Here is a 27,936-nt window from a genome sequence, read left to right as displayed (position 1 = left end):
CTAGTGTAACTTCCTTGCAATCTGGGACAGAGCTGTACTGGGAAATGTTTGGCTCAGAGCAGTTCCTTTTTCTTAAAGTATGATTATTTCATAAAATTCCATTAAATGCAATATGATAGCTTATTCAGATCTGCACCTATCTCTAAACTCTTTTCAGCAATGAATCAAATGAATATTCCAGCAGCTTCATGTAATAGAACCTCAAATAAAAAGCTTGCATATTATGAAACAACTTCATGGCCTATATGAGTAGACTTTAAAATCTGTCCTCATGTAAGAGTTTGTTTTGTTGGTTGGATATAGTTTACTTTGCTTGCATAGCCAGGGCAAGAATGTTTTCATTTCTATTGGATTAGGTTTTCAGCCAGAAAACATAAAAAAGAAAGTCTGTAAGAGGAGGAGTTTTGTTTTGGTTTTTTTTAATTGATTGGCTCTTTTATACACAGAGGTATCTCAGATTATTGGTGGCTGAAGAACTACTACCAAGAAATCTGAGGCAGCCACAGAGAGAAAAAAAGAAAGAGCAAGCTGCAACATTAATAATCTCCACAGGCACAGAAGCACATGTAATAATTGCCTAGTTCAAAGCCATTTTCTACAGTTATGCCAAGAGGCTTGCAGATGGCAACCAGTCAGCTCATCTACTAATGCCACTCTAATACACTTCCTAGAACTTCTACACTGAGTTATTCATGGTGTAAACTTATCAGTCACTGAGATAACACAAAGCATAAGTCAGGGCAAAATGGGCATCTTCAGTGCAAAAGGAAAAAAGTGACAATCAATCAATCAAACCATTAGTAAACGTCTAACCCAGGATGATGTTGGTTTTAGGTGAATCCGTATCTCTGTGAGCTTCTGTGCAGAAACTTCACAGGACCTGTTTTTCTACATGCTGCTGTAACACCAATACATTGATGCTGTAACTCCCCTCATTTTCTAGCAATGGCTCTACCAGGCAGTGGTGACATAAATGCATCAAAGAAGGAGCACTTTCAAAAGTTCCCCATTGAAATGACTCAGATATTTTGACCACAAGGGTTGCCTCCCACAATCCCGTAAAGATTTTAGCCTGTTACTTTCGGATTTCTGTTTTCTAATAATCCATTATTGACCAAGCTGTGGCATCTCAGATGAGGTCATTCTGAAAAATATAAATATTATATGTGAATAAATAATTACTCAGTGCTGCAAGTATCAATAAAATTCAATTCCATCTTACCTGGGATAGTAGGTGACATAGCTGCAACCCAATAGCCCAGCTGAGGTGCAATATAAGTCCAAGTCAACTGATTTCCTTCCTGTTGTACAATGCCCAAACTACTCTTCAGCCATGTCCCTGTAAACGTAAAGGTTGTAGGAAGATGTTACAGATATAGTCACACATTCTTCTGTTAAAAAGTGGAAAAGTAAGAGGTAACAAAACCTATCAATAAGCTGTAGGGATTATGTGTGTTGCTGTGAAGTGCAATTGTGCCTTCTGGTCACTGGCATTTGAGAGCTCCCACAAGTAAGTCATCCTCCAGGCCTTCACAGTAGCAAAAAAACCCCAAACAAAACCATTTAAGATTAAGTAAACCTAAAAAATTTTCAAAAACTGTTAAAAGAAAATATTTATTGTCATATTACATTCCTCTATTTTTGAAGAAGCATATTCCTGAGGCTGATTATATATAGACAGCCCACTTAACACTGTATTTCAAGAGACATCACATCTCCCAGACCACACGTGAGTTCTGCATACCACCCTTCTACCAGCTCTGGCTGTCAACTTCTAGAAGACAGAAGAAAATATTTCCTGAAAATGTTAGGTTTTGTATACAGAAAACAAGCTTGTGACTGTTACTGCTAATGACTGTAGAATTACATTGCACCATCACTTTGATTCAACTCCGTTAGCCATTCAGAATGTGTGTAGTACCCCCAGGAACACTGATTGGTAACAGACGATGAGTTTTTTAAAACATGTTTCTTAAAGGAAATTAAATATATCTTTTTAGAATTATCAAATGATAATTTCAAGATAAATAAGACTAAAAATTTTAAAGCAATGTGTTTAAATTCATGTAGAACTCTTAAGTAGTCCAGATTGACAATCTGCACTAGTTGAGAGCTGCTCTACTTCCTGAAGATTAATTTTATTGCAAGAATTGAGGTATGAAAAAAACTTTACAACTGAATCAGTTGAATAATGCCCAGTCTTCGTGAACGAAGATTTGGGGAAAGGTCTTTTTACCTTTCCAGCCTGCGCAATGGATTTTTTTTTTTTAGGTGAGACACAGCCTGCGCTGAACTGAGCCCACCCTTTAATCCTAAGGTTCATCTGCCGGGGCCAAGCAAGCTTGTACAATGGCAGAGAAGTCCTCAGGACGTAGGTTTGTTTAGAGTGACCTTCTCATAGATGGATGGCCTTACAGGGCTAACGGGCTCCATCTGCCCGGGGGACTGGCTGGGATTCGAACCCGGGTCGCAGAGGTGAGAGTCCTGCATGCTAACCACTAGGCCACCAGGGGTCCCCTAATCAGTTGAATACCTTTTTGTAATTCATTAAGACCCCTGATTCTGGGCCTGTAGGAGAAAAAAAAAAAAAAATCACCTTAGTTTCTGATGTATTAAATGTCCAGAATAGCTTGTAGACTGCTCCCATATTTGTTCTCTTTGAAAGAAAGAAACACAGAATTGCTGGCCTGGACACTGAGAGCAATTGCTGAGAAGCCATCCCTGGTGCCAGGCAGTGCTTCCCAAAGCTGCAGTCCTGGCTTGGCACCTCCAGTGGGTGCCATAACAGAGGGCATGACCTCCTTAAGGAGGTTCTCCACACACTTTGGTGGCCACTACCAGTATGCTGACCTGTGCAGCACAGCTCTCTATTTCTGTGCAGTGTGTGGGGGGGGGGCAGAATGCTGTATTTCCCTTACTCACTTCAAATACTCACTTGAAAGGCAAGCTGCATCATGTACTTGTGACTCTCTTTCCTTTAAATAAGTCTCCTGCACGTAATTCCTGAAATGGTGCTTTTCATCAGACAACACTCAGGACTAAGCAGCAGAATTTGTGGATGACAGTCATCTGAACACTTAGCGGTGAGTACAGAACACAGTACAGTGAGTGCAGAAGAGATGCTGCAGTTGTGTTTGTTTTTCTTAATACCACCAAGACCCTAATAATTTCTTCTGTGTTCCTTAGATTATCCATCTATGCCAACCCTGAACATAAGAGAATGGCTTTTCTGAGTATTTATTTCTTCCATGCTACTGATTTTTCCTACATAAGACCACCATCTTAGGCTAATAATAAACCCACCTTAATATAGTGAAAGGTTTAGAAAAATACATGGTTGAGAGGATTTCTAGATCTAGGTGACTACTATTGCCAGACAGTGACGGTATTTGCAACCAAACTGAATTTGTTGTGAGCAACAGGGGAAAGGAATTTTCAGTTTTCCAAGAATCATTTCTAGTTTGTATAGAGTAGCAATAATCTGTTACTTCATAAAGAAATTCACACAGGACAAGTAATTTTGATTCACAGTACCAAAAGTACAGAAATCTGTGTACACAGATTTGCACATGTGGCATCTGAAACTGTTGTAGCAGAACACTTTCATGTAGCCACGAGTTTACCTCTTTTAGGGAAACATTTTCAGGAAGAATAGACTGGAATTGTCCACAGTTATGTGTGAAATTTCTGGAAAAACTAGGAAATGTAGACTTCTTTTTCTCCACTAATGTGGCTGCTAACCCATCAGATTTTCTATCCATGCAGTTTTGGGGAAGATGTCATTCCAATAGCCCTGAACCACAAGGTGAAAAGTAGCCCTTAGGGTTAAAAGTTGCGTATATCTTGTCTCTAAAATGCCATTTGGTAAAAATTCTGTAACCTTGAACCTTGTAATTATTTTTTTTCTGCAAGATTCAGACAATGAGAATATGCACCAGCTATTCAAATACATGATGATGCGCAACAGAACTTCAACAGAGATATAAAGTGCTGATTAAAAAAAAAAAGAATGGAAGGACCTGGGTGATGAATTCATCATGTTTCCCATACTTTTCTTACCATCTCTGAGCCCTTTAAATTCACACACAGGTAGAACACAGACGTATGTAATTTAGCAAAGTTCATTATCTTTGTCATCTATTTTTACAGCTACCTCCTTGAACAGAAGCTATTACTGATTCCCTCACTAGGGGGAACTTGTGTCCAGCATGCCTTATCCACATTATACTGCCTTCCAAAGAACACAGTCCTCCTGATGCCTCCTTAAAAGCCTTTTGCTCAGTAATACTCTGCTTGCATAATGCAGTGATCAAGAAGCTAACAGAGGCTGCACTCATCGCTTGGAGCAGAGCTCTGCTGCCATCCTGCCAAACAAGCAGCAGCTGAGATTGCTCATATTTTAGCAACGGCAGGAATCCCTGTATTTGCAATGGAAGCAAACAATAGTCCACTGCACAAGGTCAATCAGGTTTCACGCTTGTCTTCTGCTTCTGGGTCACCCGTTTCTGCTAACCACTGAACACACTCAAGGCAAGTACTGGCCTGTATAAACTAGGAAAAAATGTAAATTCCCTCCCTCTGTTATGAATCTCTCAGTGAAGAATTTAAAAAGCATAGCACATATATCTAATATTGGTCATCTTTAAACAAAAAATCTGATCTCCTTCTACGATCAGGTGATCCACCTGGTGGATGAGGGGAAGGCTGTGGATGTAGTCTATCTGGACTTCAGCAAAGCCTTTGACACTGTCTCCCATAATATACTCCTGAAAAAACTGGCAGCCCATGGCTTGGACAGGGGCACTCTGTGCTGGGTTAGGAACTGGCTGGAGGGCCGGGCCCAGAGAGTGGTGGTGAACGGGGCTGCATCCAGCTGGCAGCCAGTCACTAGTGGTGTCCCCCAGGGATCAGTGTTGGGCCCAGTTCTGTTTAATATCTTTATTGATGATTTAGATGAGGGGATTGAGTCCACCATTAGCAAATTTGCAGACGACACCAAGTTGGGAGGGAGTGTCGACCTGCTGGAAGGCAGGAGGGCTCTGCAGAGGGACCTGGATAGGCTGGAGAGTTGGGCTGGTTCCAACGGGATGAGGTTCAACAAGGCCAAGTGCCGGGTCCTGCACTTTGGCCACAACAACCCCCTGCAGCGCTACAGGCTGGGGACAGAGTGGCTGGAAAGCAGCCAGGCAGAAAGGGACCTGGGAGTGCTGATTGACAGGAGGCTGAACATGAGCCAGCAGTGTGCCCAGGCGGCCAAGAAGGCCAATGGCATCCTGGCCTGTATCAGGAACGGTGTGGCCAGCAGGACCAGGGAAGTGATTCTGCCCCTGTACTCAGCACTGGTGAGGCCTCACCTGGAGTACTGTGTCCAATTCTGGGCCCCTCAGTCCAAGAAAGATGTTGAGGTGCTGGAGCAGGTGCAGAGAAGAACAGTGAGGCTGGTGAAGGGACTTGAACACAAGTCCTATGAGGAGAGGCTGAGGGAGCTGGGGTTGTTTAGCCTTGAGAAGGCTCAGGGGAGACCTCATCGCTCTCTACAACTACCTGAGAGGAGGTTGTAGCCAGGTGGGGATTGGTCTCTTCTCCCAGGCAACCAGCAGTAAGACAAGAGGGCATGGCCTTAAGCTGCGCCAGGGGAGATTTAGGTTAGATATTAGAAAGAAATTCTTTACAGAGAGGGTAATCAGCCATTGGAATGGGCTGCCCAGGGAAGTGGTGGATTCTCTGTCCCTGGAGGTTTTTAAGATGAGGCTGGGCATGGCACTTAGTGCCATGGTTTAGCAACTGTGGTGGTAGTGGATCAAGGGTTGGACTTGATGATCTCAGAGGTCCTTTCCAACCTGTCTGATTCTATGATTCTATGAAAAGTGATGAAGTTTTTGTTGACCATCCCCTATAAATTAGTATATGATGACAGAAAATAATTACTTTTCAACTGGCACTGTCCCACATTCCTTCCTCGGGACAACACCAAGTGTGGCTTCCTGGGAACGACGAGTTCTCATCATCTCCCTTTTTTAATACTTTCCTGGTCCAATACTTCAGTGCTAAATTCTCCTCTTAAACTTTCACCATCTCTTACCAATAGTCCACTAATAAAACAGAGCATCCTCCCATATTGTGGGATGAAGAGAGTAAAGAACTTCATCCTTCACAACAGCAGTGACAAAACATGCTTGAGTGGAAACAGTTGAAGCACAAAGTCCTGTATTGTTTCTCTTGTGATCAAATAGCTGAAAGCCAACCTAGTATTACTGGACAGAACTGACATGCTTCCAGTATCCTGCAAATCCATCAGAGCGTTTCCAGGTCTCTCTCATATTTCATCCTTTATAGGTTCTAATATCCCGGTTGCTTTCCAAGTATCATTAAACAAGGAGTGCTCTCGTAGCTCCCTACATGCAATGCCTTGCTGTAATGACTAATGTTGGACCTTCTACCAAGCAAAACCCAATTGCATGGTACTGACCGTGCTCCCAGCATTTCAAGCTGCCTTAAGTGACCAAGAGTTCATTGCTGTGCAGCCTTGAGAAGGAGTTCCCTATCCTATTCCAGATTCTTCCTTGGAGTGGGAAACAAGATGTTTTCCTGTTCTAAAAATGAAGCTAATTATCCTGTGTCCTCACATACTTGCTGCTGTAAGCAAGGGAGGAGACTGAGGGGCAGCAAGTAAAGAACTTTGTCCGTTTTTCTGTCCTTTCCTATGCAGTAGCCTGCAAATGGAAGAAGGGCAAGCAGCATTCATTGTTTTCTGTGTGGTCAGGATTACAACTGCAGGAGAACTAACCAGGAGGATTTAGGAGGGAAGAGAGATCTTACCATCCTGCATGGCTGTGTTATAATAATTTAATTTGTTATTCTCCAAATATCCTATAACATCTACTTTATCCCCCCAACCAAGTCAGCACAACCAACAAGTTTCACTGCTTATTAAATTTTACACTTGATGTGCAATAACTGTTAAGTAACAAACAGTACAGGATTATATATTAAAAAAAAAACCACCAGTAAAAATAGCTGGATGTAATGAAACTGATAATTTTTGTTTAAGACTGTGTAGTTCCAAAGAAAACTTGTCAATGCATCTTTGGAGCAGAAACAGCAAGCCCAGTATAGTTTGTAAGCACTGCATGATTTGGTCCAATTCACCATTAATTCTTAAAGACTGTCTGGTGCTTCATGGAAAACTTCTATATATAGAGACATTTTTGCTTATAGATCATTTTTACATTTCTCTTCCTCTTTTTCCTCTATTACTGCTGAGTTTAGCCAACATGCTGATCCAAGATTCAAGTCAGGGGAGCTGTCTCCTGGCTCACACTAATGGCAGGGGGAGAACCTAGAAGTTTAACACTTTCCTCACCAAAATGACATTGTCTGTTACTGGCTTTTTGGAATAAATGGTGTAATTTAATGAATTTATTCTTCATTTCTTCTTAAAAGTTTATAAAACATCTACCCATCACTCCTTTGTATATGGAACTTAAAGCAAGGTAAGAGAACACTGCAAAGAATATAAAAATCAGAGTACTTTAAAGATACACAAATCAAAAAACAATCAGATAAAGAAAGCTGAGCTCCATCTGGCTGCAAAAATATCAGAAACAAGTCCAAGATTTCAGCAGAGCAGGAGAAATAAATTCTGCTAGAGAGAAGCATCTTAATACTTTGCAGTAACTTTGATACTGATGAACACATTTATTTATCTCTGGAAGCTTTTATGACTTGCCAGTGGGGACAAGGAGGGATTATCATGAGTAAATTTAACAGCAAAAGGTTTGCACACTAAATCTCCATTTCAACACACATTCTGCATTAAAAATGCTTTTTTGTAATTTAATTTAGCTTATTTCTGAATCAGACTGAAAAATGGCACTTTCAGCAAGGAGAGTGCCCAGATGGGCAGCTACTGCAGAGAAGCCATTACAGAACAGCTATTCTAGACTATTTCCCTGCACAATCAGGTCACTGCACGTACAGCTGGTCTGCCCAGAAAATAGACGTCCTGTTGTCTTCAAAGACACCAACTATTCAATGTGACAGCTTGCTGGAACCAGGCAGCATGGATGGATTTGCTTTTGTGTTCTAGATACAGGATGCCTCTGAGTAAGACATTGCTTCCATATTTTAGAGGTAGACCCTATGATTTTATATTAATCTGTAGTGAAATCCAGGGAATTGTACATCTCTGTGGCTTCCATGTGTGTGACTGTGCATGCTGACAATCCCACGCTGCTCCAGCTCAATCAAATGGCAAAATTCCTACTGGCCTACATGAGGCAGGACCACGCTTTGTCTAGGCAGGGATGCCACACCAGGCCATCTCCTCTAGAGAGAGATGCCTATGACTCTAGTTACAGTCAAGAAGAAAGGAAACAAACTCCCCTCTTCTTGTCTTCTGGTTGTGAGGGGAGTTTGCTCGCTGGCATCTCAGCACAGAGCTTGGGTCTCTGGGAAGATATATAATGCTGCTTACTTCAGGTTTAACGTCCCAAGCTGACCATTCCAGAGCCTCCCAGATCTGCAGGGACTTCTGCTGATTTTGACTCTATATTCTTTCTATCACTGATCAAAACAGTTCTGGTAAATGACTGTCAGAGGAGTGTGTTGTAGCCAGCAGCTTCCCCTAAGGAGAGTCATAAAGCCTAAATATTGCTAGTGTTTAAATATATGGTAGCTATGGTGGTTTATTTCCATAAATTACTTATAGATGTGAACTTTTGGTAGAAAACTCTCCCACTGATCAAATACTGTTTGCTTTTTATGTTGTTTCTTTAAACTAGCAGCAGGATCATCCAATCCCACTGAAGCAGGGAACCAAAACTCTGCTATTTACAACATGAATTATTTTCATCCAATATGTTTGACAAATAAGAGGATTTAATTAGTCAGAGAGCAAATTAAACATAATCCCATTATATGAATTTATGTTTATTCACAAGATTATCTTCCCTGGACAAAAGAGCTTTGGAAAGAAAACAAAGATACTTTTAAGTGTACTACTTAATAGGATAGATGTTTTAAATAAATATTCCTTAATGAGAAATGCTTTTCCTTCAGCATTGATCTCTTCTGTGATGTCTACAATGTCTTTTAAGACTGCCCTGATTAGGCATATTCACAGTTAAATGGAGATATAGGTGTCAAAAGGAATGAAGCAGGTTGTTATCAGACAGTGTGGGACAGCAAAGGAGATTCAAAACATACTAACAGTGCTTCTAGAAGTAATTGATTTAGACACTTCAAATGGCAGTGTTATTATAAAGAGTTAATCAAGGGCAAGTTTGTGAAAATAACTTCCTAAAGCATGTTCTGACATACATAAATTGTAGCTTTTCATTCCACCAGTTGAAAGCTGCTTATCAGATTTCTTCTTCCAACCAAAAATCACCTCTAATCTGCATCAGCAGGGGAAGTTTTACTACAGAGGGATGAGATTTTTGGTTTTATTTCTGTTCATTTTCTAAAAAGCTAAAAGCCACTGAAATTGAAGTTGAAAAATTCCTTTTTGAATATTGGTAGAGCTTACTGGCCTCCTCGCCTTCCCCTCTATACACATGGGTTTAAAAATTCATAGTATTTAAGTCAATATTACAACCTTGTTTTTGGGGTTGCTAGGCGATATCAAAAAATAAACATCCCTGCTCTGAGCCCATACTTTCATTATTCTACTCTTACCGAATTTGTTACACAAGCCTTTCAGGGCTAAATCCTGCTCCTGTTCTAGTAGCACCATTATTATTTGGTGTACTATAAGGGAAATGCTTTTACCATCATACCTGGAAGATTTTGGCAAGGAAATCTGATGGTTTGATTTACTGCTCACGTCTGAGAAGCTCTGTGAGTTTTGCCATCTTTTCTCATTTTTCCCCTTAAAATCACCTGTCAAGTGTTTAACAAAAGAACACAATAGTTTTCAATATTTAATAATCTTAATTACATTTGGGCAGAAGGCAGGGCATGTTGTCCACAGAACTGTTTGCATTGCTTTGGTCCTCTCAGTATTCCCTTCCAGCACGCCAGAACAGAAGAGACTTATTAAAGAAAATGAATTCCATACGTAATTACTGGTTAACAATTGTATCTCAAAAGGAAAAGCTTAGTTGCTGCACCACCATCCCTCATTACTGGTATACGTGAAAGACACCGCTTTCAAAATTTGCTTTACCACATTATTAATCACATTCAGTCAGTTACTGACAAGATTATTAGAACAAGTAATAAATAGAAGCACAAAGCAATTCAAAACACTGCATGCCTTTTCCTTCCTTCAGCTTCACATCACATTCACATTCAGTTTCTGTTTTTCAAACTGGAAGTGGAAGCAGACGCATAATGGGATGTGATCTAACATCGCAAGGCTGCAGAGGAAGGTTGTCCCAGGTCCTCCTCAGCCTCTTCCAGCCCCACCCAGACACTTCCCACTCCTGCTCTATGGACTCCTGCTTGAATTTCCACCAATGTCTAGGTCCTCTTCAAACTCCGTAACTGCACAAGCACAAAAGTCTTTTCTCCACTTCAGAAGTTTTGTTGTCCACCTCTTCCCATCTTCTGTTCCATGGCTTCTGTAGGTGGAGCTACAGAGTCATGTACATGATACAACATATAGCATGTCATGAAAACCTGCTCTCAGAAGCCATGGGATTTCTTTCCATTTTTATTTCCTTGACTACATATTAGTAGATTATTTGCACATATCACTACACTTTGGCACCAACCTGATTCCTTCAATGTCCCCTTAAGCTCCACCATCATGCCATACCACGTCTGCTTTGCCATAAATGCAACTCAGATGGTGTATGGGGTGGGGAGAGGATTAAACAACTCATTCACATCACTTTCACATGTGTAAGCCACAACATCCATTTAAAAAACACACATATTAATAAATAAACACAACTGTCTCCTATGATCCTCTCCAGAGGAATCATGATAGTGAAAACATACCTTAGGGAGCTACACTATGAAGGACTGGAGGAAGAGCTTCTTTTCCTTTCAATGATGAGGTCTGTCTAATACTGTGCAATTATATCTGCACCTATTATGTAGACATCGTACATGGTAAAAAGCTGGGTTTGGTAGCTGCCATTTCTATGGCAACACACAAAATATGAAATTCTTTGAGAGCAGTTAGTTATGAATTTGTATTCCTTAGTGTATTTAGTCTTAAAGAATAATTTAACCTTCACAGGTGAGATTAAAAAGGAAGTCAAAATCAAATTGTCAAGGAATTTGTAAACTACAGAAATAGTGGAACTACGAGCTTTTGTCGTTTTCTCCTTGCAATTTGCAAACAAATCTCCATATTACCAGTGAATATGGTCTAGACCCACGTGTTCTGGAGCTGATTATACGAAAATCAAGGTTTTGGGGGTGAGGAATGTGATTTCCTAAGCACGTCCATTTTTTACACATAGAAAACCCAGTGAAACCCATGGAGAAGTGCATGAAGTCCCAGGCCGTGTGTGCAGCTGCCTGCAATCCAAATTCAGGCCATCTATCCAAGTTCAGGGGCTCACACTCAGTGTCAGATCAAGAGATGGACTGAGAACGTTTCTGTTAAATGATTATTTTCTGTCTCATGCAGGGTATGAACGTGGTGGCAATCAGAAGTTAATTAAATTCACAACAAAAAGAAATACATTTTATTTTTAAACTATAAGTCAATCTTTAAGTGGTGGATTATTGTTGCTACCACATGGGAAGCTTAAATCAGAGACTTTTACAAATCAACTTATTTGCAAGCAATGTGCAGTGAACTAGACAGGTAGATGTACAGTAATCCTCTTACATTCTCTGCCTGACAGTAGCTGTCGCTGTCTCCCTATAAACACTATGAACAAAAAACAAGCATCCTGTCACCTCCATGAAATACAGGAAAACCATATTGCAGTCAAGTTTAAGTAGGCACCAATCCTGTTTATACATAAGTATATCCTCATGACTTCTTTTGAGCACAGAAAATATTATCTTCATTTTGCTGAGGAAGGAACATCAGGAAATTCTGACCACAAAAATCAATGGAAATTTTACCAGTGAAGGCAGGACGTCAACTAGAAAAAGCAAGTACCAGGCTTTTAAATGTATTTAGAAATCTATTATGGCATTAAATGCAGTCAGAAAGCACTGACCAAGAACAGCAGAGTACATAAAGTATTGTGTTTCGTAAAGCTACTAAGAGTTTCCCAAGACACTCATCTCCATATTCTGCCACCACTTTACAATAACACATGGTTGAAATTTCAGGCACTGGGGAAACATCCTCTTCAAGAAAGCTAGTCATTTAAAGATAACAAGGTCACGTCAAAGATGTACACCAAATGCTTGGGGAGAATAACAGAAGAACAGTATTGTGAACTTCATTTACATGTAGTGTGCAAGAAATAACACATTTTAGGGAAGATGAACAAAAAAGCAGAGGTTTGACCCTTCCCCTACAGAGTCCTTTGGCACACAAAGCTGAAAACAGTGTTCAGAATATTTTCCTGTTATTTGGTGGGATTAATAAACTAGCAGCTGCATCATATTAATAAATCACATTTCTGTATTATGCACTTTAGAATATTTGGTAATATTTTGAAGTCCTACATACAGCTCCAATTGTGGAGCTAGAGGTCTAGGTGCCTCCATACCACACACAGGATGAAACTGAGGACTTAAAATGGAGAATAGAGTTTTGCTCACTGAATCCAATGAAAACCAGACACCTTAACATCAAAAAGACCCAAAAAAGCATTTAAATGGGGACTGAGGAGAATACAGCTGAGCAAATGCTGTGTTATTCAGTCCAGCTGGTGGGAGCGGGAGATGACACAGGAGGTACAAAGTTTCATTTCTACTGGGATCTGTGGTATTTATTTCTGACTGAAGAGGACAAGGCTAGAAATAAGTCTTGAACAGAAATTTGGTGTCCAAGAACAGAGAGATTAATTATATTGCTGTAAATCCTACTGACATCAAGGCAAATATACAGAGAAGAAGTCATGATCCCAACCATCTGTTTATGGATAAAGGGAAGAAAGTTTTTCAGCCCCCTTTAGATTTTGAGAAAAACAAGACAGGACTTGGCAGGAAAAAAACCCCAAGACCCTAGAAAACCTAACAAAGCAATCCTGATTATAGAAATGAAAATCCATTTCTCTAAGTTCAAACCTTTAAGTGTGTACTATGAAATAAAACCACTCTCCCACAGTAGTGTGAAACACAAGAGACATGGTACGTCAACAGCATGGAATGATTAAATTGCATTTTAGCATATATGTCTCTATAACATCAATGCATCTGTGTTTACTATTACCATCACTAAGAAATGCTGCAGAAAACTGTGGTGCACCAACACAAGAATGAGGTTAGATTTACCCTTAACAAGGTTCATTTACCCTTAAAACATCTCCAGGGCATTGACAGCTGATCTTCATTTTATTAACTATTCCAAAAGGTATTACTGCTTTAATTTAATTTGCGTGCTGTGCACATAAGGCAGTAAGTTTGTTTCGTAATGAAAAATCTCATTTGGAACATTATAAAATAGACGCAGCAGATTGTCTTATTTTGATGTCAGGCTATATTTTCTGTCTGCGCGTTTCATCAGTGTGAGTGGAGCCACTCTCAGCATTAAGCAGACTATGCTGCTTCTCCCCCTTCTCTCCCAAGGACAGAAACCATGGTCATGAAAATACAGATTGTTTATGGTAAACATCCTAAAAAGCCATTAGTTATTTTTGGCAGCCAGCATATGCCTCACTTTTGTAGAAACTATAAAAATCTCTGCACTTCCAACCAGATGCCTCTGGGTTCATATCAGTACATCATGAGGTCAGCAAAACATATGAGATTTTAAGGATTAAAATATATTTGCAGTATTTCTGTCCCTTCTCCACTCCCTCTAAAGTGAAAAATATTTCTGCTTTTTAGAGCAGAAATTGTTCTTCATGCAGTAATGATGACAACCACATGGTTTCTAAACAAAAACAATGGCTTGCACGAACAAGCACCCACTGTACTGCTAATACACGAGAGAGAAGCACTGTGTTAGTGCCTGGTAATACAGTCATAGTTTTCCATCTCTGGCATTTATTCAATGTTCAGATACAAGTGTGAAAATTTAAGCCACTGAAAATCTATTAAGGAGAGAACTCAATATAACTAGCACGGAAAAAAGCAGCCCTGAAATGAAAGACAAAATCAGAATAATAAGGTTAGAGGTCCTATCCTGACAAGGCACAGACCTGGTGATGCAAATGGGTTACAACAACTTACTTGCCAGTTAAGGATTTCTCCAGCATGGAGCCATCCCAGTCATTATCCATCCTCTTCCTTTCACATTCAAGCACACCAGGGTGGGGAGTGACAGAATACCATGATGTTCATGCTACACATGGCTACTTTTACAGCCCCTAGGGTGCTAATGTAGCCCACACAAGATAGTGTTGCTGGTCTATTTATTAAATTAGGCTACTCTAATTTAAATTGGTTGGGATGTGGCCAAAATTCTACTAGAATTGGCATGCTGCAGTCAGGGCTTAAAATGCATCTTTGTTCAACATTTTTGGTTGCACGGAAAGATGCTTACTTCAGCTGAAGTGTGAGCTGGAGCCGAAGCATAAGGCCTTCAATATCTTCCTCTCCACAGCTTTGTGAAGCTAAGTGTCCTGACAAAGATGTATTTTGTTCAGCAGTCCTCATGCCTTCTCCTTCCAAAACCATAAGTAGTTCAGTAGTTTGTCGTGAATCAAATAAGGCTGGACTTGTCTCAAGATTGGGAGCCTCAGCCTGCAACATTAACTAAGCTGTATTGATCTATACTAATATATACTGCACACAATAGGGTAACTAGCTCTTTATAGACAAAAGTAAAAATCATATTCCATACTAAGAAAGAGATTTTGTGGCCTCCCTGCAGGGGCATGGAAATTTGGCCATAAATGAGAAAGCTCCGTAATCAAAATCAGAACCATTTTACTAGCAATGAGTAACTAGCAATAAGGCAGGCTGAAGCTCTAGAGCTGACAGGAAGGATTGGGGAAGGACTGCTTCTTCTGGGGAAAGTAAATGTGAGTCAGTCTTCCCTGTCTTTTTTTGAACAAGGGAAAACAAAATGGTTTCTAGAATCACAAATCAAAATCAGTTTCAGGAAGAATGTAGCGAAACTTGCTGCCAGGACAGCAGAAGAAAAGTGTAATTTCCACAGTTAAGGGAACCTCAAACCCATTCACTGCACTCTTTTTCTACTATTCCATTTTATATAATATTCAAATTTACTTTTCATTAAATCCTACAGCTTTACTCTCTAATACAGCCAGCTTCTGACAAAAGATTCATAGGCATACATCACCTTTTTCAGCAAACAGAGGGAGGAAGGAAGCAAAACCACTATTTTCCCCTTCACCTCTCTCTTCCTCCCTTCCTCCAACATATTGCTTTCATGCTCATTGCTCTGCTTCTGGATGTGATCATCAACTGACTCAAAACACTTGCCTTACAGGGACAAAGCCCAGCAATTGTCTATACAGATCTATATTTCTGGCTCCATTTTTTTCCTATCTTCCTCACTCACAGCATTTACCTTTCTCACCTTCCACTCTTCTTTTTCTTAACAATCCTCTGGTATATATTTCAGAAAACATAGTGCAACATCTGAAGGTGGATCATCAGGACAAACTTATGCACTCCTTAATCCTTTAAACTTTGAAGCTGTAAAGAAGGCCAGTACAGTATACCAGCGAGCAACAAAATAAAGAAAATAAATTAAAAAAAGAGAGCCTAACTACAAATTTCTGGGAAAACTCCTGTTCACAATGGCAAACAATATTCTGCACTATAAAGAACAGTGCATTTTACAGATTTTATTGATTAGTCATTCTGTCCTTTCAAAATATTTAATGAATTTTCCTTGCTGCTTTTTTTCTTTTTAAAAATTCTTTTATTTACATTTAAATATTTTGTTTAATTTATTTACATGTACTTTCCTTGATAGTATTAGTCAATCTCAAAGTGATTTACAAAAGAAGTCAGTACTATGTTTCCTATCTGACAGTCAGGAAACGGAACTCGAGACAAGAGAGGGACCCAAGGTCAGATAGCTGGCTGCTGACAAAGATAAGGCAAGTTTCCATTTCTCCAGACTTCCAATTCAATGCCATAGTGAATACGTCTCTCTGCTTCTCAGTCTGTGGGCGAAATCCAGTTCTCTCAAGATAGTTTTTAAATAAAATATTTAATAATTGCAAAATGGCGCATTTACAAAAAAAATTGGTCTAAAAGTGGCACACAATGCTAGTCAAGGATATTTGCATATATATTACTTGATAAACAAAACTCAGTCTTCGCTTCGTTTAGACAGAAAACAGGTTTCTGTACACTCCAGTGAAGACCTTATTATATTATCATAATAAATGCAGTGAGACACTAGATTCAGAGAAGTGAAGCCATCTAGGGAACCACAATGAGATGTTACCTACCAAATTTTTGGTCAAACCTCCATGCTGGGACGTGTGCATTGTGTTTCAAGTTGCTGTTTGCTGGCAGAGGCACTGTTACATAGATGGGGCCATTCACAGGGATGGGGGTCCCATCGCTGCTGAGGAGATGAACGCTGACGGCAGTGACAGGGGTGAGGTCATACCTAGTGCTGTTTCCTACCAAGAGAGGGAATGAACACTGTGACTACAGAAGGTACCAGAATTTAAGATACACCCACGTAGTTCAACACCACAGTAGTGCTTCAACACAATTCTCAAGGGATGGTAGCAGCAATCCTCCCCGCCTTACAGAAAAAAAAACCTCAACCAACCAACCAAGCAACAAACAACCCTCCCCCTGCCAAAAAAACCCACAAACCACAAACTCCAAGAAAGATGTATATGGGTCTGTTTTTCACTTAATTTTGGAAAAAATCTAAAGACTAATCTAAACTACAATGTAAAAATCCCCTGCATATATTTTCTCATCTTAATTAATCCTAAATAAATCTGTATGAGTATTACAGCCGTAATCACAACAAAACCAAATTATCTTACAAGTCTTTATTATAGCCTTACATGCATATATCATAACTAACAAACACCTAAATAAACAGCGGCACTGGAAGGATGATCGGTCACATGTTTAAGAATGACAGGTTGCGTTTCCTTTGGCCTTTCACGGCAAAGAACCTAAATGGATTATTAGGATATACAATGTTATCTATGTAAGACTGTAATTATTCTTCATGTTTAAACTGCATGCCAATGAATGTTACTTCATAACAACATGATTTAAAAAAGCGTTATAACCCTTCAATCATTTAACCAAATGAACCAATGACAGGGATAAGTACCCCAGATGTATCTATGTACTTGGGTGACAAAAACCCACACTTGAGGTTTCAAACCAAAGAGATCTGGAGCTCAAAGCAATAGTGGGAGTAGTTTTAATTAGAAGATATGGAGCTTCCAGTTTTTCAAGGGGCTTGAGCCCCACAGGCCCACATGCCTGCTAAGAGCACCATCCCTGCTGCCTCCGTTGTGCTGGCTCCAGGGACTCTGCAGCTGCTTGTCCTGCTGAGGGGCTAATCAGAAAGGAGGAAGAGGGTGCCTGGCTGGCAGAGATGGGGTGCTACCCCTGCTGTAACCCTGGTGCCTTACATTGCATAAACTGCCTGTGAGAGCACATTCACACCCAGCAGTGGTGGCACAACAAGGGGTTCTCAGGAACATGCTGCATCTCAGTGACAGTGTTCATCAGGATAAGTACACCTGAGGGAATGGTGGGAAAGCAGTGAGACTTTTATGATTTCTCATAACAGTGAGTAAGTCTCAAGGCATGGCCTTTACTAAATTTGATGTCTCTGAGTAACAGCTCACCAAAGTTAAGATATCACCAGGAAAGGAAGGGGCGGGAAGTGGTAAAGGAAAGGGGAAAAAAGGTGACAAAACTCCTCCGAATTTTAAATTCCTTGGATTTTGCAAGAGGTGCCAAACTGAAGAAATGGAAAATAACCACAAGGAACTTTGCATGTGGCTTATTTACTAAAGCATCTACTCTGACACACAGCTGACATGCAAGGGACATACACTCTGCCTTCACCAACGGAGGTGCAGATGCTTATCTTACAGAAGGATTGAAGAGCTGAGAAAACAGGCTCTGTGAAGAGGGCCATATAAGAGAGCCACAGAGCTAAAAGACTGAAAACAGAAATATGAGGTTTGAAAATTCAGCTAGGGCATAAGAGAAAGTTGCCAGCCTCCCCATGCATCTGTATATTACAGACTCCAATGGTTCACAGTATCATCCCCTACACACCTTAGAGTATGAAACAGCGAGACAGAGGAACGAAATGGTGAGGGAAAAGTTGTTCCTTTATTCCTGATTGTTCAATACACTGCCTCTGCCGTGCACCTTTAACTTCTATCAAATTGATGCTTGTCCCCAGGACTTGGGCCACTAAGGTTCTCAGGCTGGTATCAGAGAAATTAATTCCTTTTGCTAAGCATTGTAACCTGACCATATTCTGGCTTATGCAAATCCCAACTGGAAAAAAGTAAAACTTCAGAATTTAGATTAATATAAAAGATTAAATCATGCCTTATACTTTACATATTTTTAGATATTAAAACTTTTGAGTTTTTCTTTTATTACTGTCTTGATAAAGCATGTATTTGTAAAAATGACTTTTCAATCCCAGAAAAAGCATTCTGATGGTGAAATACTGTTTGCATCTTTTTTACTTGAGATGCACTGACACTTTGCTCAGTACTGGACTGAACAAATTACAGTACAAAATGAAGACATTTCTGAAATCCACTGATCTCTAGCAAGAAGAAATAATTTTTCACTTTGCCACCTTGTACAGTATGTTAATGCTCATTAAAAAGATAAAATGTTTCTCTTTTCTGTTGTGAAGGCAAATTGAAATCAATGCTTATGAAACTCTCGCATCCTATAAAACTGATAAGCACACACACAGATTAAATGGGAAAGGAACTTCAATAAATGTCAGCTCTCATTTATTTCTTGTCATTTTTGACATCTGGTGACCTGTGAAGAGCTCTAAAAATAATCAGAGGAGAATCCACTGTCACTTTAGACACGACTCTTTATAAAGAAACAAGCAGCCTACAAGAGCAGGAGGAGTAATCATTATTAGTCAGCTTGGTCCATTGATACAGAAGATGGAAAGTTTTGTTTAGCTGGCTTAAAAAGACAAGATTTTGTGAAATTATCCTACTGCTCTCCAATTGGTGATTAATATAAACAATAAGCTAACACTACACAGGCTTATCACTACTTGCAATGAAATTCTTCAAATTTTTATGTTTAGAACATGCTGATTCATGCATTAAATTTTCACTGCTCCATTTTACTAATTCAACACCCAGTTGGGATTTTATGATAATTGTTGAAGTCATAGAGAACAGATTTTAGCTAAAACTACTCTGGACAAATACTAGCCAGAGAACTGATCTGTTTGAAACAAATGAAGAGACCTCTCAAAAACCCTACCAATATGTAAATAAACTGTGAAAGCACAGAGGAGTAACTGGGGGGCAAGGAGAGGTGGGAGAGAGGGAAGAGGCAGTGTTCTGCCAAATTCCCAAATTTCCCATGCAAATTAATGCTAAGGTTTTTGGAATTCTAAAATTTGTACTTTTTTTTCTCTTGAGAACAGAAATATTAAACAATCCTCAGCAGGTATTGACCTGACTTCTTATTCCTTCAGAAGTTTTCCAGGCAAAGTCTTCACTAAGTCACTTGGAGATGCAGACATAGGAAGTCAATCCAACTTTGTCATGTTTCCACATCAAGAGAAACTTCTACTAAAGACCGAGGACATTTTACCTATATTATATCTTGCATTTGTAGTCTGTATTACATTATATGGAATACTACAGTATTCAGAAGACAAGGCACTTCTTATGTTTAGAAACCCATTAAACCCCATTTCTTTGCCAGTCATTTTGGTCTTTTGTGATATACTTTTACTTGAAGGCTAAAAGTCAAATCCAGAATCCCTAAGCTCAAGTAAAAAAGTTTCTGTCATGCAAGCATACAGAAGACTAAAAAGCCAAGGGTGCACTCATATGTTTTATAGGGGGATAGAAGGTAAAACAGGAGAAAGACAATATCAGTTGTGCTGTTCCCATGAGATGGAATCACCTGAAGCCTTGGCAAGACCTGTGCTCACTAAATAAATGCAAGAATGGGTTGCAGAGTACTAAGGAAAGATTTGGAAAAGAGAAATACCACACACGTTGTCAACAGTTTGTTCAGTTGGTTTAGAGATAAAAAGAAAGGAGATGAGGAAGCAGACAATTATATGAGATCAAATGCATTCTTTCATTTTAAAAAGGACAGAGATATTTGATCGTGTCTGAGTATGAAAAGTCAGAGAAAATTAAAGGCTGAAGATGAGAATAGGAAAATGACAGAGAGATAGAATGAGATAGGATAAGATGTACTCACTGGAGCAGACAGAAGGATGGGGGTAAGGTACCAGACACATTTCTCGTTCTAATAGAAAAGGAGCTATGCAGATTTGTACAAAGGGAAGAAGGGAGAAGCTAGCAAGATACCGTTTACACACATGACCTAGCGTTCAAAGTCACTTAGATCAACACATCACAAGTAAATGCATTCTGAGAAACAGCAGGGAGAGACCTCAAGAGAATATTCAGCCTGCTTCAAAGCAGGCTCAGTTCTGCCTATGCCATCCTCACAAGTCACTAACTCTGTCCAACACCCTCAAGCAATTGATTCTACAGTTTAAACTACCCTAACCATAGCAAGGTTTTCCTAATCACTAGCCTGAATCTCTCTTGCTACACTGCACAGCCACTGATATCTTTCTAACCCAATATAGGCACAGAGAAAACATTATTCTCCTTTTCACACCAGCATTTTAAGAATTTGAAGGCTTTTGTGCTTGATTCTGCTATTTTTCTCTTACCTACAAAGCACCAATAATTTCAATCAAGACTGAATGAAAAGTGGAAGAATAACAGGCAGTTGCAGTCATAGAAATGTATCATAACTGTGAATTTAACAGTGGTTGTGTTTCTACTATGAATTTTCATTGTTTTCCCTTTGGTGCTAGACAAATTTGCACATCTAGGCTGGAAGCTAGATTCAAAAGTATCAACAAGGCCATTGAAACAACACAGTATTAAATCCTTGATATATAGGCATTTCATTTATTTTTAGAAAAAAAGATTAACAAGAATTCTATGGCATCCTTAAGTTAAATTCTCCCTTGTTCCTACACATTAATCTTGAATCTTGTATGTGCACATGCAATGCATTTGGAGACTCAGCTCTGAAGTATAAGTGTAACCAACTTTCTTGATCTCCCAAGGCCAAGGAGTTTTCATATTTGCTATTCAGTGGCCCCATTTAAGGGATAGCTGACCTTGCCCCTCTTGCTCATCAGACCAGTATTTTGGTAGGACATTTGAACTTAACATGTCACCCAAATTTGAAAGAACTCTTGCTGGAATGGGGAATGGAAAAAATTATATGACCAAAAGTCAAGCCCTGGACCACTATGAAATCAGAGCAAAACCAAAGTAGTGGGTTACCTGTTCCATTTCCATCTAATCCCTGCAAATAAGGGAAACTGTCCACTTCCCAGGGTGAACTGGCTGCAGTCAGATATGCTGTCAAGTCACTGTAGCTAGTGTTCTCTGGTAATTTCACAGATCTTCTCTGAAAGTGAACTTGTGGCTGAGTCCGTGCACCTGAAAATATTAAAAGTGACTTTATATCCAAGGTGGGCAGAATATTTAGGTGTTCATATTTATGGAAGAACTTGTACATTTTTTTTCATTATAAATTGCAGTAGTTTGAGAAGGACAGAGACATTAGAAGGCTATTATGAAAAAGAGGGAAAACCAGTATTTTTACATTTATTTTTAAGTTGCCATTATTTCTTCACAAGTATTACAGACCAAAAGTGGGGAAGTAGCTAATGTCAGAAGCTTTTCTGACTACGTTATTTCCCCAGATCACTTCCAATTTCATTACATGCTTCTTTTAATGAGTATAACTGTAACTAAAACTAAGTTTAGAGGTAGGGCATGTGATAACTTAGAAAGGCATCCAGTTCACCATATTTGTTTAAATTTTGTTTTTTCTGAAATAGCAAGATAAATGTAGTTTATACTCTTTAAAATTATTTTCTAAGAGACAATTCTACCTGCAGTCTCAATTAACTTGTGTAATTTCTGTATTTAGTTTTTACAAAACTTTGACCATGATAACTATCTCCAGAACTGAAACCAGTCACTCTATTTAAATCACTGGAAGAAGAGATTCACTTGATAAACCTTGAGTGAAAAGATTTTCCATGTTTTCCCACACAAAGAACACATGTAAACAGAACCAGATTATTTGGCATGTAAGATTTCTCTTTTCCTCTGCCTTGTATACTGTTAGTGTTTCTTTAAAGATCACTAGGTGTTAATTGAAGGGTCTTTGCTGAAATATGATTTAAGACTGTTTCATGTACTATGCCTCTCACGTCTCATTTAAATCCCAGTTTATAAAGTCAATAGTTTTTTTCAAAGTATACTCACCATTAATACTGTTTAGCAACACACAGCAAGACTCCATCTGCAAGTTTGTGTGCACAACATGCAAATTAATTTTTAAATCAAAAGCTATTGTATTCTCCAGAGCTCATTTTGCATACTCACAGAACACTTCCCACACAGCACAAAATCAAGAGGCAAGCAGTTTTTTTCTTAATTCACATTTGACTATGCGATTCAAAGATGTCAACTCAATATATTTCTGCATCTTTTCCCCTGTTAGTCTCTGGCAGCACTTTTAGGTTACATGTAGCTTCACTGTGAGGAAGAATAGAGCTTGACTCGCTCCTAAGCTTTATAACTGCCAGTGTCATTAACCTAGAGACTGAAATATGTTCTTGCATAATTTTCTATCAGGAACTCTAGCTATGAGAAAACAGAAAAATTCAACAGAAAAAAACTTTGTATTGGCCAAAAAAATTTTTGTTTAAGTACCTCCAAAGAGCTGATCATTGTTTAGCTGTCATTTCTTTGATAATTCTGCAAGAAAAAGCTATAAAATTACTTTTTTTTTTTAATTTCTGAAACATTTAAGTGTTTACAGCAAGCTCTCAAGACTGGTAGCATCCAAAGTGTTTAAAAGAGTCATTAAACAGCACTCATGTGACATGGGAAGAAAGCTCCCTTATCCAATTTCTAGACTTAAATAGAAAACAAAACATTAAATAAATTGGCTGCAACAAACTCAGAAAAGACTCATCTCCTGAGTGCTCTGCAATGCCGTAGCAGTTTGCTGTTCCTCAGGGACAGATCTGCTCAGGTACCTAGAAACCTCCAACCGCACTGCTGAGCAGACTCCTAAGGCCCAGTAACAAAATAGGAAAAAAAACATCAACAAAGAAACTGGCATTAGGATTATCACTAACAGTTCGATGTAAAATTTTAGGATTTTCTGCTGCCTAAATTGCTGGTTAACATGCATTATTCAAGTCGCCAGGAAGTGGTATTATACTTCCAAAGATACCAACTAATGAAAAATTAAAAACAAAGTAACTGTTGTTGAGTCTGTAATACAGTAGTTTATGGGTTTTCTTCTAAAAAAATGGTTGGATTTTACTACTGGGAAAGCTGTGAGCTGCCAAACTTTAACTGGGTAAGGAGGACTCAGGAAGCCAACCTCAAGGGCCTCGAATTCTACAGTCAGCAAAAAGTGTTCTTACATCTAAGCCCCAAACCTGGTAGGAAACATGCACTGCAATCAACTTGGATACAAGCTTTAAGGGTGAAGAAAGAGCTTCCTCTGTAGATCATGCATACACATACAGTAAATCAGTGCAGAGCAGTTAACTCACACCCTAGATTAACAAACTCCTTCATACTGATATTCACCCAAAACCTTTCACTCACTCTGACTTTCCCCTCGTCTTCTCAGTTGGGTCTCCCCACACCCAGCAAGAGACCTCAAAGGGGCAGAGGACTGGGAGCCACCAGTGAAAGGCTTGTGAGGGAAGGAGCTACTGAGGCTTTCACCTTTTCTCAACACCTTGCTAGAAGATAATCCAATGTACTCCTTTACCAGAGGTCATAGCGGACTTCAGGGCTTATGTTTGGGGATAGACTTATTGAGGGAATTAGAAGTGGTAAACTGGAGAAACTTGTGCTGACCAGACCCTTAGAGTATTTTTCAACAAGTCATCACTTATCATTGGGAGTGGATTACTAGTATTGCTTCGATTACTGAAGATACCTATTTTTTACTTATAACACCCAAACACATTCAAGTCTAAAATGGGCATGTGAGCTCTTTCCACTTGGTTAGTGCCGTGAGGTAAAGGACTGCTGAGCACTGATCTTTTTTAAACATCCCACTGTCAACATATCGGCCATGATTCAAATGCTGTCAGCTCCAGTTTGCCAGTGCACAGTGAAGAGGTAACCTCAAGGAGTTACCTCTTGTAAGGCACCTCTTGTCATGCTGGATGTGTGACATGTGGCACAACACCAGCATTTGAGCTTTAATCCATGTGAAGTAAAATGTGAAGTCTCACTAATTCATTATGTCTGATGTTTCATAGGTCAGAGGCAGATAGAGTGTCCGCATACAGCTCTCATTCACTGAACGCTGAAGTTCAGCTCATCACTGTGCTGGCATTAAACAACTTAAATGACCCAGTGGCTGGCAAGCTCCATCCCTCACAATTACTGACAGAGCACAGCAGTGGATTGTAATGCCATCATGAAAATGAAGCTGCCTGCATCAATTCAGACAAACTTCTCAATTGCATAATAAGTTGCTTGCTTGATTAATTATTCAAATGCAATTGGTAACTTACTGTACTAAGACAGGCCATTCTTTCCCTTTGACTGGTGCTTCAAACACCAGTGTTGCCAGCCTGTTCCTGGTATAATGAGTTCTGGTTTGCTCTCATTTTTGCATTAAGGTAATTCCTGATCAGCTCTTTTGAAGCAGCACGAGGTTACTGGGAAGCAAATTGGAGAAATAACAGAGAAAAACTAGGTCACAAGGATTTTGGATCAAGACTAGAGAGGCTCCATTCAAATACTGGAACAATGTCTAGGCTGTCTTTCATTTAGGCTTCATTACAAGAGAATTCCCAAGAAAAGAAATGTGGACTGGACCTATAAAATAGATTTTACTGGGCAAGGCTGAGAGTTCAAATCCCAACCCTTAGAATACCCTAGGTACCAACTTCTTCCTCTTTCTCTACTATCCCAGCAGAACCAGTTACATTATTCAAATTTAAATATACTGGGAACATACTGGATCAATTCACTGAAGGGAGCAAGATCATGTGGAAAATATTTAGGAGTCTCACTCAGCTGTTAAATGTCCCTCTAGTCCTTTAAAAGTATCACCTATTTTTTGAAGGAAGCTGTAAACATGAAAATACTGTCCTTTTTCAGTTAATTGTATAATATTAGCACATTTGCATAAGAATAAGAGTATTTAATACACCATGATAGTAGAATGCTGTTGGTAAACAATGTTTCATGTTTTGCCTAATGGAAGCCCTTGTGGTTCAACACAGTTCACCGTCCATCTAATTTACCCCATTAGACAATGTCAGGTCTCAAATTGCAGAATATATGTACAGCAGCTGTGCTGTTCTCCAGCTCCTTCTGAGCATTCCATCAGCCACCTAATTTGTTTAATGCTTTTTCAGCTCCAGTCACATCTAGTGCTATCATTAATGAAAAGCCTATTGCGTCTGGATGGTTTCTAACTATAAAAAAATATGTCAGGAAGGCATAATTGGATCATATTCCCTCAGATAAAACAATGTTATCTTGGAATATTATTGAGGGCAGTATTCCCTTGTTTATTAACTATCCAGTAGAATTTAAAATGATGGTAAGCATAAGACAAGTGAATAAGACACCATTTATGCACAGAGTGCTCACAGAAAGGAGGTCCCCTTGTTCTGGTTCATCAAGGCATCTTTTAAAGCTTCTGTTCTTTTGTTAACCTCAGCTATCACATCAATTAGACTATTTTAGGTTGGATCCCTAAGTCAGATGAATATTGTATTCTTCACTGTGCAGTTCAGAAAACATTGTCATCTGACTGATACTAGAGTTGCTTTAACATCTGAGTTTGGCCTTACAAAGAAGTTTTTCAAACTTTATTTTTCTAAAACAGTAAGTTTCATCCTGTACTATGTGTGTTTGCGGGCAGTCTGACAAAGGGTCCAAGGAAATACTTGAGAAAAACAAGTTTATACAGAATATACAACAATGCAGATACAATAAATTTTCAGTTTTTCTGTGCCCAAAATTTTAAGTCATTCACACTAGGAAGCAAGAAACAAAATGGAACCAAAGAAAATTCTTAGACAATAAGAACATCACAAAATGTCTACTGCAAGGATGGTTAAATGAGGCTACATGAAAAAACATCCAACAGATAGTGTACGAAATTTAATCTCTACCTCTCAAATAGCACACTGAAGTCCCAACTCCTTTATTACCATGTAACTTGAATTCTCTAGTCACAGCAGTTAGGGATGAATTCAGCTATTAATTTGGTAAAACCATCCCACAGAGAAGCATTCCTCAGGGAACTCAGAACTCCCCACAGAATACCAGTCTCACCCACAGGACAGAGCTCAGAAAGTATCAGGCTGTCAGGCTTTTTTGTTTAGTGCCCCTCAGATTTCAATTCCAACTTCCAAAAGGCAGCATACCTTGAAATCCTGAGACTATCTGGACTACATCATCATAGACCATCAGAGTAGCTGAGCGTTCAGGAAGAAGGCCGAGGCTCAGTGAAGAGAACACTGTGGGAGAGAAGGGGTTTAAGTGGGATATATTTAAATTCTTATAAACATAACCCAACAACAGCGCTTACTTTCTTCTACATTTTTGCAAAAGCAGGCCACAGAAACTATTAAAATTGTATTGTATACATGACAGAAACCACACACACTTTCTAAACCAGTTACATTGCCAGAGTAATTATTATTGAACTAAACAACATGTTCTACGCTTTGCCTCCTGCACATTCTGTGTAGTAGCTCAAAGCACAGAAGAGTGCAGTGTAAAGCAGGGTTTCATGGAGCAATTCCCAGCTCCACAGAAAGACAATGCCATTACATAAAGAGAAGAGAAACACTAACTCAGTCTGGCTAATTTATTTTTCTGTGTAATGGCTATACTTCTTACCTCAGAAAGATTTTAATGAAACCTAACTTTTAAGTACTTTGAGATGCTTACGCAAGTCATACAGAAAGGCAAAGCATGATGAATAAGTCAGAATAATTTGCTTTAAAATACAGCATGTCCTTGCTGAGTCACCACCTACACCAGAGCAGTGCTATATATAGCAGAACTACTGTCATCCTACCAGTGGTGCGAAAGGGGACAGATAAATGATATTTGCTGCAAGAAGTCTGCCTGCAAGGACCTCCCTTTCCACTGGGTACTGACATTCCTTACGGGGGGGCTGTGTCTATATGCACACACATCTTTGCAGAGTGAAAAACAGGATTTAATTTCATGCTGAGTTCTTCAGACCCAAAAGACCAGAAATCTGGAAGGAATTAGCCACCAAGCACACCTGACTCCCACATCCATGAAAACAGTAAGGAGAATGACTGCCTACAGTCCACCTGTGGCTTTCAAAGACAGAAGGAGAAGACTAATGCAGACTAGTAATTTTTGTTAACTGGGCAGCATCCTACATTTGCACTTGGCAAGTATTTATCCCAGTCTGAAGTGACCACAAGCTGAAGAAGACATTCCCAGAACCAGTTAGTAGAAGAACAGTGCAAACTCTTCTGATTTTCTGGAACTTCATCAATTTCCTCTAAATTATTATGTATTACTTAATCCAAGAACCACTATAAATGTTAGCTACCAACAGGGAGACTACTGTTTTTCTGTTTTAAGAAATATATTCTCTTTTTAGAGA

The 27,936-nt window shown here is 39.3% G+C and overlaps 1 protein-coding gene across 3 annotated transcripts in view; it reads right to left on the bottom strand.

Moving 5' to 3' along the window:
- FAM171A1 (family with sequence similarity 171 member A1) overlaps positions 1-27,936 on the bottom strand; it is a 90,178-nt gene that overhangs the window by 6,062 nt on the left and 56,180 nt on the right. For 2 of the 3 annotated variants that reach the window (XM_027695633.1, XM_027695634.1), the window contains 4 exons: positions 26,711-26,803; positions 21,555-21,713; positions 16,461-16,637; positions 1,223-1,339 (listed from right to left, as the gene is read on the bottom strand). In XM_027695633.1, coding sequence (XP_027551434.1) covers positions 1,223-1,339; positions 16,461-16,637; positions 21,555-21,713; positions 26,711-26,803 — 546 coding nt within the window. Of the gene's footprint in view, positions 1-1,222; positions 1,340-16,460; positions 16,638-21,554; positions 21,714-22,550; positions 23,121-26,710; positions 26,804-27,936 lie in introns of those variants that run through there. The other variant, XM_027695635.1, reaches the window with a different exon arrangement.

Source organism: Neopelma chrysocephalum, unplaced genomic scaffold (assembly GCF_003984885.1).
Source record: "Neopelma chrysocephalum unplaced genomic scaffold, ASM398488v2 Primary Assembly neopelma1_102, whole genome shotgun sequence".
NCBI lineage: Eukaryota > Metazoa > Chordata > Aves > Passeriformes > Pipridae > Neopelma > Neopelma chrysocephalum.
The sequence above is the reverse complement of the archived record's forward strand: the minus strand, read 5'-3'. Positions and strand labels throughout refer to the sequence as shown.